We start from the raw sequence: 12440 nt of genomic DNA on the forward strand, positions 1-12440 counted from the left end.
CGATTGTTGCAAAAAAAGAAAGAAAAGAAATTTTGAGAAAAAAGTTAAAGGTTGATTGATGATTATTGTTCCATCATTAATAGTATTATTGCAGTAGATGAGCCCAAAATAATAGTAAAAATAGAAGAGAGAAAATAAATCAAGTTGAAATTGATGAAGAAATCTGAGAAATTATTGTTTCTTGTTTCACGATTTGAGTCTCTATTAATACATGGTTAATAGCCATTCCCAGAATAATAATACTCAATGTTGATAATGGTTAGATAATGCGAAGCCGGATTGGTATAAATCTGACTATCAACAGGCTGTTGAATAACAGTTTCAAAGAAAGTAAAGGAAAAATCTTTCAACCCAACAAAGTTTAATTGATCATTGCAAAGATTTCAATATCTGTTGGTTAAACATCAAATCGTATTTTATTCAAACTTCATCTTTGAGAATAAAATATGGTTTTGATAAGCTAAAGTTGAAGAAAATTCAGTTTGTAGGAATGAAAAAATGAACAAATGAGATGAAAATTTGTGCATTGATTGATTGTCTGAGAAACTTTGTTCAACTTGAAGCGATGAAAAAAGATTGTATCTTTGAAATCCTATTCTTTGGCATCATCAACATCGCCATGATCATCATCATTCTTTTTCTATTTTTTTATAATTCCAAATTCAAAGCTTTCTTTTTGGGTGAAAATTTTGTAGCTCAACAGATCAACTTTTGAATGGATCTTCGTTTTTTCTCATCATCATCACCGTTATCATCATCTTATCAACTGCGGAAGAAAGAAATATCTCTGAGTTTATTTTTGGGTAATTTTTTACTTTAGTTTTAAAATGAAAAGCAGGAAAAGAGTCTTCATTTTGTCTTCAATTTTTCAGTACGAGTCAGTCTTTTAAGAAACTGGATAAAAATGGATTCTAAAATCATTTCGCTGGGCAATCAATCATCAGTCATCATTCAAGTTTATCTGTTCTGATGTTTGCTATAATTTATGAAATGAGTTGAGTGAAACTTAATATTAATCTACTCTCATTTACCTTTATCATTAAATGGTGGGCTTTAAATGAGTAACTTTAATGTCGTTATTTTAATTCACATTGGTGTAACTTTCTGTTCTGAAAAAAATGCTCAACATTTTGTGTTGAGAAATTGTCAAAACATTTAATTTTTCGTTCTAAATTATACTTCTTTTGTGCCAGGAAGGAGAAGCATTAGAAGATTCAGAAGTAAAATTAAAAGTTTCAAACGAAGAAGCTATCAAATCAATCAAGTTGAAACCAGAATTAAGGATTCTGAGGCTGTACGAGTAGTAAGTGAGATTAAACATCTGAAAACAGAGGCCAACTTAAGTAATAATTTTAAAAGAATATTAACTGGAAAATGAAAAGCCTGTAAATTATACAGAATGCACTGTTTTATTGTTCGTGAACTTTTTCAAATTTTACGTTGATGAATCAATGTTTCTCGGAGCCAACAAAATCTACAACTTCATATTGATTTCACATGAAAATTGAATTCAATTTAAGGTTAAAGAGTTTTAATTTTCATCTTCTCTAGAGAATTACTTATCTGTTTTCCATTGTCCGATTCGGGCGAATAAATTGTCACTTTATTGAAAGTATTTTTGACAGTTATGGCATCCAAACTTGACTTTACAATTTGAATTAATGATTTTTTTTCTTTATATTTATTTTTCTTTCATCACAAAATGTGATTCATTATACGGTTGTTGAGTTACTTTGTCCATTATCAATGATTTGAGTTGGTTGAAAATGATGAAAAATTGGAATTGAAGAGTGAAAATTTGTGTTCCTCTTTTCTTTTTGGTCCATTGAATTTAAACTGATTTATTCAAGCCAACCTTTCTGTTTATTTCAACTTTACTCTGCCCAATTCACCAGAAAGTATGCAAAGGTCATGACAAGTGAATAGAAAGTTTATCAAAAGTGTGAATCAAAGCAAAAGATCAACATCACAAAACCAAACTGATGAAAGAAGTTGAAAAATGAAGGCAAAAACTGTGAAATAAAAAGTTGAAAGGAGAAGTGAAAAAATTGTACAAATCAATTATTATTAGTTGGCCAAATAAACTGCCAAAATAAACTTCATCTTGATAACGTTAGATGGAGTTGATAACAAATAAAAATAACTCTTGAAAATTGATTATCAATTGAGTTTTTGTTGAAAAGTAAAGTTGATTTAGTTGAATGTACAATACTATTCAACCTCAATTCACTTTTTGCTGAAACAAATGCTGATTTTCGTAACAAATATTATTGAATTAGAAAATGAAAAACTCTTCGAAGCAACCTCAGAAGTCGATTGAAAGTCTAATGAACGAATGACGCTAGATGACAGATGATCTTTAAACTTTCATTAATGGCCATCTGATTAATAAAAGTAGTCAAATATAAGAAACCTAACATGTTTGGTTCGTTAACAAAACAGGAAGCAAAAAGCTAAATAGCTTTGTAATGCTGTAAATATTGAAAGATATAATGGCAAAGCTATTGATATTTTAAATATCAATTTAATCGCTTTTTTGTTTGCCTTTACCAATCATCGCCATTAAAATTGAATTTTAGTTTTAAAAGTAAACTCAAGAAACCAAATGAGCTTTTCATTCAATTATTATTAGATTCTCATTCATTTCTTGGTTCGACTTTTTGGTCCCACTTTTAACACTCATTAATCAATTTATAATTTCATTCATACGAAGTGTTTTCATTTCATTAGCTTTCTGTTTATTTGATCGTCATTTACAAGTTACTTATGTTTTGATTAACTGTAAATACCGCAAACTATTATTAATAATATAATCAGTTTAACATTTATATTGATGGTCAAAAGTGGAGGCAGAAAATTGGTTCATCGAGAAAAACTTGATGGAAAGCCAATGAAGCACAATTTTTGTGAACTCTACTTCAAGACTAGTCACTCTGCTGCTTTGGATTATGCATTTTGCAGATATACTTTGCAAATATGAATACTTGTACGATTTATGAAAATTTTGATTAAATTAAAATGTTTATATAAACTAAGAAAAAGCTAACCAAATATTGAAAATTTCAAAGATCAGTGTTGTTATGAAGACCAAGGTTGCTAAAATGTTTAATCAGATTTGCTGAATCCAAACAAAAAACCGCTGAATAACTCAAAAATTTCCGTTTTCCTCGCGAACTCTTCAAACCAGCAAATATTTAATTATCAATGAGTCTAATTGTATTGTTAAATGCAGTATCTTCCACAAAAAATGAGTGAATCAATGATAAAATGATTAGTCAAATCAAATAGAGAGGTGAGATCAATTTGTGAGGTTCCATTTTTTAGTGAACTAAGGAAAAGCTAATCAAATACCAAAGATTGATTGAAAAGATCAAAGGTAGAAAGTGAAACCGAATTGCCGAATACAAACAAAGCATCACTGAATAACTTCAAATGTGTAGTTATTAAAACGCTTTAAAATAATAAATATTCAATTATAAATGCGACTAATTTTATCGTTAAATGCAAAAACTGCAAGTGCATGTTTAAACAAGTAAATTAGAGCAAATAAACAGATCAATTGATAGACAATGATTTGATAAATATATTTTGATCAACAGTCTAGTTGTAACAGCGGTTACATTGAATTAATGAAAAAATAAGTATAAAAGGCAACCGTTTTATTGTGAACAATATCAGTTTCAATTTATTTAAAACGGAAGATTTGAACATTTGATATAAGTGAAAAAGTTAAAATGCAGTTCCTTAAATTAGCTTTTATGTTTCTTTTTAGTGCTTTCATTATTGTTTTCGCTTTCGTTACACCAATAACAGCTAAAATGGAAGCTGATAATGAGAAAATGCAAGCCATGACTAACGAAACAACACCAGAGAGAGGCCGAAGCAAAGGTATTGTATTCTGACCTAATGAACCTTATGAAAACTTTTTTTTCCATTTTCTTCGATTTTAGTAAAAGTTTTAACACGTCGGCGTCGTGAATCTGTCGGAGAATCAAAAATAATTGACTTTATATTCGGGAACACACAATTCAACAAAAAACCTGCCCATCGACTACGTTACAGGCCACAAATGGGTTAAAAAGATATCTTGAATAAAAGTAGATTTTTGCTGCTTAGCTAAACTCATTAATGAATTTATAATTTTATTAATACTGAACGAAGTGTTTTCATTTCATTAGCTTTCTGTTTACTTGATCGTCATTTACAAGTTACTTATGTTTTGATTAACTGTAAATACCGCAAACTATTATTAATAATATAATCAGTTTATCATTTATATTGATGGTCAAAAGAGGAGGGCAGAAAATTGGTTCATCAAGAGAAACTTGGAACTGGGAATTGATAACTGATAATGATAACTTTTTTTCTTCTTTTTTCATCTTCTCTCTTCCAAACTAAAATATCATGAGCCAATGGAGCACAATTTTTGTCAACTTTCCTTCAAGACTTGTCTCTTTGCTTCTTTAGGTTAAGAGTAAACACTTCAATATCAAGTCTACTTGAGTATAAATGGGAAAAAGAAAAGAGAATGAAATCGAATAAAGAAGGACAAAGTTAAGAATTAGATGATGATCATCTTCATCATGATGACAGGAGCGACGGGTAAAAAAGAGAAAAGAAAAAAATTGTTGCCTGAAAAAAAGCATGAGAAGAATCGAGTAAAAAGATTGATGTGGAAAGGTTATTCATTGAAAGGTGACTTCACTATTTTTGATGATTGCTTGAGAAGCAGATATCAATTTGAACTGATGGATAACAAGAAACGCATAGATATATAGTTGAAGTCGATCATTGATTGAGAAGAGAGAGACAGGAATGAAGATGGGAATCGGGTGTAAAAGGGTGTGATATTGAATCGGAAATTTCATCTCAAGTGACTCCGGAATAAGAAATGACTTTTTTCCGTTTCTTTACCAATTTATCCTTCCTTTAATCACACCGATCACTTTGATTATATTACTGTGATAATGATGAGATCGATATTGACGAAACTTGCAATGGATGGCAAAGTGTGCAAATCAGATAGCATGAGATTCAAGCTCATTAACAGCAAAAAACAAGGTTAATCAATATTCAGCTTAAGACGTTAGCTCAATCAATGAGGAGTTATTTGTATGGTCGTCAGTGTTGAGTTTTGGATCAATTAGTAGTTATAAATCAACACTAAATGAACATATTGTTGAGATAATCAAGCATGAGAAGCACTTGATTCCAACTTTCAAATCGAAGAGAGTTACGTTCTCAATCCAAGTTTACAAAGGTTTCAACTTGAGCTACAGTTGAATCCTTTAAACTCATAAACGATTGAAAACCAAAAAGCAATGATCTTGTCATTGCAATGATAATTTACATGAAACTTAAAGTCAACCAAATGAGTTATAATAGTTCTATGCAAAGTTTATACTTGAGCATTTTGCAGAGTTTCCTTTCATTGTTTCCAAACATTTAGAATGATCAACCATTTCTATCGGTGAAAAATGTGTTCCATCTTTTTAGGTGTTACCATTGCTTGAAGCCAAAGCTTTAACCAGAAATAGAAGTAACCTCTTGTGCAGAAACAGGATTTCCCAAGATAAGTCCATTCCTTGGTCCATCAGCGAAAGTTACATAAGAAGTATAAAGTTAATGGTAAAATATGAATTCATATAGCACAAAAGGCGATCGAAGTTTCAATTTTGAACTCGATTTCTTTTAAACTGCAGATCATAGAAACTTTTTATTTGCATAAATAGACTTGGTTTTCATTTCACAACTCTTAACTCGAAAGAAAGTTTTTGTAATCATTCCTTATTCAAATGTATCTTTTCGAAAACGATTAACTCTAACATTGTAAAAATCGAAATAAAATCAATATTTTCTTTCAAAAATGTCTTTTCTTCATTTTTCATGTTTTCAAGCGAGCCTCACAAGACTTTTTGACTTGCTCCGTATCCAGTGCAAACCATCAACTTTAAAAACTACAAATCAGTCGATAATTCGACTATTGAATAGTTGCAGCAGAAAAATTAAACAGAATACATTGGAATTTCCGCAATATTGAGAAACGAATCATCATTTTCATGAATGTTTGCACAAATAGAATGGCCAGATTAAATTGGACAATTGAATGTTGATTCCATTCCTTTTTTTGCCGACAAACCAGTGGAAAGAAAAGGTTGCAATGATTACCTTTTATTAATTTGAGAATTGACACCAAATTCATTGGCAAATATTATCCACGATTAACTTTGCGCCCAAATATTTGTTCATCAATTGATTGTAATTAATTTGCCATTCTTCAGGGTTCACAACTTGTATTTACTTTCATCAACTGAGTAACAGAGTAGAGAGTATAAAAATATTGATTACTCGTTGATTCATGGTGAACCCTGAAAAGGCTCTCAACTGCCTTTTTGCTCAGTCAAATTCATGCGAATGAACAATTAAATTCTCAATTCTCCATTCCATTTTGCGCACAATTAATTAATTTTGCATTTGCTTCATTTGATAAACAATTGGCTGATGAGCAGGGAATGAAGAAAATGATAGAAGAAGAAAAAGGAAAAAGAAAAGCCAAAAAAAAGAGTTTCTTGGTTGAGAGCAACTTTGAACATCCATTCATCCCAACAAGTAATTACATGTTATTAACATTTACAATCAATTTTTACTCTCAATAGTTAATCATCAATAAAGAACCATTAAAATTCATCTTTGATTTAACAAAATTTCCATAAACAATCGACAATAAAAATGCAATCGAACCCAAAAAGGCTTTTAAATAAAGATTAATTGAGAATCGAAATGGTAAATCAATTGCAATTTCAAGCCTTTTCCTTCATTCGCCCAACTTTTATTGAAAGCAAAAAGTTAACAAAGTGAATTGAATTAGATAACAATATTTTTAATGTTCAACAATGCTTTTTGATATTTAATTAACAGAAGTTTTTACAATTTATTTTGCAAACTGATTTTCTTCTTTACAATCGACCATGATTTCCGATTCAAAAGGGAAAGAGATTTAAAGGAGAAAAGAAAATTGTTGAAAATCTGATCAACTGATGATTTAATTTAGCAAGTTTAATTAAAGCATTTTCAGGTTTCATCTCTTTGTCCCTTGGATTGCTTGTTAACTGGGAGTGAAGAGTCGCTTATGCTGTGAAGGTGAAAACTCGTCAAACAAGAAGATAATTTTTGTTTTAACAATTGAACAATTTGAAAGGAAAGACAATTTGATAATTTATTAATTGTAAAAGTTTTGTAATGGTTCAAAGAGAAAAGGAAAAGTTTTTTGATTGGCTTTTTGTACTTTCCTTTAAATTGATCAACTTTACCTAAAAAGTATTTTGCGAAAAGCTTTGCGAAAATCTCGATTAAAAACTGTATAAATGATTGGATTGATAGCTGAATTACAGTAGCCCAGCCAGTAACCAAAGGTTAAACCTGACGTTATTTGGCAACTTTTGCATAAACCTGAGGTAAGATACATAACAAAAAAGGGTAACCAGGCAAGTATAAAGGAACCCATGATGAGTCCCAGTATAAGGGTTGCTCTCCGTTCCCTGGCTTTAGCTATTTTACGCTTGTGCCTTTCAGCATCGGACGGTGTATGATGACGCCTGGTCACTGGTGGAGTTTGATATTGAACTTTACCCTTTCCCTTGGTTGACTTTTTATCAATGGATGAACTTGCACTGGTACCCTTGATGGATGAACATTCAGGCTGTTCACCCGAATCGTTGCACAAATCAGAGTCATCGTAGTCTGCTATGGACATGGTTGATCCATAGGGAGATCGAGTCAAGCCTCCGGTTACACTGCCACTAAGGCTGCCTCCAGAGCCGGGTATCAAGCCACAGGTTAACCGTGACCCAGCACCAAGTCCCGGACCAAAGCCACTCATTGAGGCTGATGACGGTGAAAGAAATGATTTTGATTCTAAGGCAAAGTTTCCACTAGTCTTGGATATTGGTGATTCAATTGCATCCGAATCATCGTCTGTAGCTATTAATCGAGTTTCACTGACAATTCCAGTCGACTGATGGTACTGATGGTGACTCGAATTGCATGGATTAGTTGGTGAATTGCTATTGACACTTGATAATCCATTTGAACGTAATATGGAAGTTGGGAAAATTTGGTTCCCTGTAACACACTCGACGCAACTGTTTGAGTTTGCATTGGCATAAGTTGCACTATTGGACTGAGATCGACTATAATTGTGTATCGAATCGTCAATTTCAATTCGCAACTTGGGACACTTTCTCTCTGAAAGTGAATTGGAACAATTAGTCAGAGCAATTGGTTTACTTGCACCCATCTGTTTACACGCACCATTATCACACAAATTGACGGCCAACATGACTCCAGTCGAAGTTGAATCACAATTTGATTCTTTAAACGAACAATTTTTAACATTATTTTTAACTGTCACACTTTGACTTCGATTATTGGACGCTGAATGATTAGACTGATTACTATTGTCATTCGCGTTGTTGTCACTTGTGCTGTTGGCACTTTCAATGATTATCTGTGGCGGTGAACAGTTGACCGAGGTAGGCGATGAACACTCACGCTGATGTAAGCTACCAATTTCACAGCATTTATTATCTTCGCCATAAACAGTGTCTCGAGGAGAAAAGGTAACCTTTGGTGTGTTGAGTATAGTCGGTGTTGTACAAGGAGTCAGCGAAGTGTCTTCACAATTTTTTCGACTCTTTAATCGTTCACAGTTGACACAAATGCTATTGCTACTTTTATTATCACAGTTAACATCTTTACATTCAACGGCAATTTTATCCTCAATGGAGAGCACTTTACCCTTCATTGACTCACTAGTTTCAATGTTGTCATCAGTCTCTTCACGAGCCTCGGGTGGACTTGGGTTGCTCATTGAGGTGCAAGTGGTTGTTGTAGTTGACTTGTCTTTGGTCAGGTCATTGGTAACCTCTGAACTAACTAGAAGCTTGCGCTTCTTGACGTGCTTCCTTGCCCTTGATCGAGCAGCCACAAATATCTTGGCATACACAAAGACCATCACAATGGCCGGCACATAAAAGGAGCCCATCGAAGAGTACACAACGTATCCCGTGTCTTTGGAAAGTTCACATTCTCCCGGTTCAATGGACTCGTTTTTCCAGCCGACAAGCGGTGGAAGGGAAACTAGAGCAGAAAATATCCAAACAAAGCAAATCATGAAAATGGCACGTGAAGGAGTTCGCTTTTTAAGATACTTTACTGCCTGTGTTACCGACCAATAACGGTCAAGTGAAATGAGACACAGGTTGTTGATGGAAGCTGTACACAGTAAAACATCTAATGCATGATGAATATCACACCAAATGGCACCAAATATCCAATAGCCCATTAGCTCATAGGCAAGACTGAAAGGCATTATAACAAGACCTAAAAGTAAATCGGAAACTGCTAATGAAGCAATGAACCAATTTTGAACTGTTTTCAACGATTTCTCGGTTGTTATGGCAATACAGACTAGCAGGTTACCAACGACGATAACGATCATAATAATGGTTATGAAAAAGGCTAACAAAATGATAGCCAGTTGAGTGTAACCCGATTTAGGGTAAGGAATTGATTCCCAGAATGATATTAGATTATCCAAGTTACTGTTGCTCGGAGTGAACGAGTTATTGCCATTGTTGTTCCCATTGTTGAAGGTTAATGAGAAGAGGGTTGAGGTTGAGGTTGTCGGTGAAAATAGACTGGAATCAATCCAGTTGCCTAGACTGATGTTGGAATTGTTGTAAGGGAAAAAGGATGTTACTGATGAAACTGGCGATGAAGGTGAGGCTGGTGATGATAGGCTTTCATTCAAGTTGATTAGTTCACCTGATGGAATTGCATTGTACGATGGGATTGACAGGGAAGAGAGTAGAGATAAAGGTGAGGCGATTGGTAGAACGGAGGCAATTGAATCACTTTGAATGTTGTCTGAATCATTGATCGATAATGATTCATGGAAAGGGCTACTTGTTGAGGTTGAATTGGTTGAATCATTCCAGGATTGGCTGATTGGATTAGTCAACGTTCTGTAAAAGTTAACCAAAGTTGAATTTAAGTTATCGAGATGAGTGTAATTAACAATTGATGATGAGGATGATGTCGATTTTGATGATAAATAAATTGATTTTGAGGCTTCTGTGGTTGTTGTCGTAAAAACGTTTGACAAGGCTTGCGGTGATAAAAGGGAAGATGAAATGGAAGAGTGTGATGATGATGGAGAAGGAGAAGGTGAAGGTTGGGAAGAGTGGGAAGTGGATGATGACGAGAATGGAGACAATGTTATGGTTGATAGAGTTGATAAAAGAGTCGCTGATGTATTGTGATCTAAGGATAAAGTTGACCTGATCATTGATTCAAGTGAACCTGGTGAGGGTTCACTGGTGTTACCGGCAAATGGTGAGGTTAAATTGTTTATCCAAATAGATTCCGATTCTCTTGATACACTTTCGACTGTAGGTGATGAGGGTGGTGAAGAGGCAGAAGGTGAACTGGATGTGACCGAAGCTGGTAATGAAGTTGCATCAAGAATGATTCCATTGGTCAGGCTCATAACACTGATCATACCGTACATTAACTAAAAGGGAAAAGAGATCAGACATTAGTTACAAGATTGATTCAATGATTTTCGCATTCAATCTGAATAAACATTTGGAATTTGCAGATTTTCGAATCTGGAAAAGGTTGAAAAGGAAAATAATGCTTCATAATTTTACATGATTGCAAATGTAAAATGATTGGAAAAGTGTTGAGAAAATGAATTGCTTCAGATATTTCTTTTGAAAGTTTGTTGCAACTCTAATTGCAAAATCGATAAGCTCTAAGCTCGATCTTCAAAGTCAACATTCAAGTGATAATTGATCGTTCCACAGTTGGAATAAAAACTGTTAATAAAATGATGATTAAAATTAGCACGGTCAATTAATTCGATGCTCGTAAAAGTGCCTTTCCGTAAGTTAACAAGAAATACTGATTCTCTAAGAAAACTAACAATTCAATGAAAAATTCATTTGCATTCATTCATAATTGAAACTTGAATCGAACTGTTAACCGAAATCTATTGAGAGCGGTAACGTTTGACTCTTATTTTAACGATTAAGTTCATTATCTTAAGTTTATTTGTCATTAACGGAATCGCTCAGACTTTAGTTTAATTTTATTTATGCTTGTGTGAGGCTTGATCTGCATTCGTTTTGATCTCATAGAATTGGATTTAGCTAGAAAAAATTGCTAAACTTTTGTTCGCACAGAACTTTGAGGAAAAATTGTCTTTTCAATTTTCTTTCACACTAATATTTCTTTTTCAACTTTTATTCAGGTGGTTATTCTTTACCATGCAAATGATTTTCTTGGTGTACAATTACTTGTGTAAGAAGAGACGTTGGTCCAGATAAAAGGTAACTTTCAATATTCTGTCCAAGGTAACGAATAAATGATTATCGATCGGCGTTGATTTACTTGGTCAACATTTTATTTCTGCTCCTTTTCCCTGCTTATTTTGTTGCGTTCTGTTCACCAGCAAGTAAAAAAACCAAAAGAAAAAGAAAAAAAGAGAAAAAAATAAATGTAACGAAACAAGAATTATCCATCATAATATCAGTTTCTACTATTGGGCACAACTGGGAGTTGCTTTTTTTCATCCAACTTATTATTATTACTTTTACCTCTTCGATTATTATCCAACTACTATCCAAATGATAAGTTTTAATGTCTCCAAGGTAACTCAGATTTTACTCTTTATTTTGCTGTTTCTCCTTTGATTCTTGCTCTTCCCTGTTTGAGAAATTTTTTTCTCTTCTTTTTCCCAATTTTGCTTATTTCCAGCAACAACGATTCAGTCCTTTTTGCTAGCCAAATATGTTGACGTTCCCGATGATTATCACAGGAAAAGTGTTCACAGGTTTTCCAGAAATCAATTCAATCGATGCAACATTTTTCAACCTTCATCAGGAGCTTATTCAATCTGTTTGAGTGGAAAAAGCGGCAGATAAAAGAGAAGGAAAGAAAACAAATTAACATGAATAAGGTGAATGAATCAACTGGGAATGATTAATAATGAAACTAATAATGTAATTATGAGAAGGAAAAGCATGGAAAAGGGTGACTTCATTAGAATATAAATATTAGCACATTTATTAATTTTCAATGCAATAATGTAGAAACATTGTATTCTCTTCATGGAAATTCCATTCAAACATTATCTTTGAATTTCCATGCAAATTCTGTCAACTTTTCTCTAGTTATTTTTATTCTCTCGACACTTTCATTTTAGATTGCCATGAAATTGCTGGTTCACTTGAAATGCAACGAAAATCATTATAAACAGGAAAAGTTGAGAAAAGTTCAACAGGTTCAGATAATGATTATTGAAGGAAGAATTTGTTAATAATAAGATTCTTCTGTTGATAGAAAAAATATAATTCCATTTCAGTTTATCTCTTCTT

The 12440-nt window shown here is 33.0% G+C and overlaps 1 protein-coding gene and 1 long non-coding RNA gene across 3 annotated transcripts; one reads left to right on the forward strand and one right to left on the reverse strand.

The window, feature by feature from the left end:
- The first annotated feature begins 3657 nt into the window (after nucleotides 1–3657).
- On the forward strand, nucleotides 3658–4174 carry LOC149093137 (uncharacterized). The gene is made up of 2 exons (XR_016200314.1): nucleotides 3658–3888; nucleotides 3951–4174. It is a non-coding gene; the product is annotated as an uncharacterized LOC149093137 (long non-coding RNA).
- Nucleotides 4175–6859: 2685 nt separating this feature from the next.
- On the reverse strand, nucleotides 6860–11972 carry LOC107365978 (uncharacterized). 2 transcript variants are annotated; one of them, XM_025161600.2, is made up of 3 exons: nucleotides 11661–11972; nucleotides 11361–11504; nucleotides 6860–10573 (listed from the first exon to the last, which is right to left on the reverse strand). In XM_025161600.2, the coding sequence occupies exon 3, from the start codon at nucleotides 10568–10570 to the stop codon at nucleotides 7307–7309; it is 3264 nt and encodes a 1087-aa protein (XP_025017368.2). In that variant the 5' UTR covers nucleotides 10571–10573; nucleotides 11361–11504; nucleotides 11661–11972; the 3' UTR covers nucleotides 6860–7306. The 2 variants fall into 2 exon arrangements, with proteins under 2 accessions (XP_025017368.2, XP_015789045.2); XM_015933559.3 differs by having other exon boundaries at nucleotides 11330–11504.
- Between the last annotated feature and the right edge of the window lie 468 nt (nucleotides 11973–12440).

This window comes from Tetranychus urticae, chromosome 3 (assembly GCF_039701765.1).
Source record: "Tetranychus urticae isolate SD_2017Ah chromosome 3, NJAU_TeUrti_SD_1.0, whole genome shotgun sequence".
Taxonomy (NCBI): Eukaryota; Metazoa; Arthropoda; class Arachnida; order Trombidiformes; family Tetranychidae; genus Tetranychus; species Tetranychus urticae.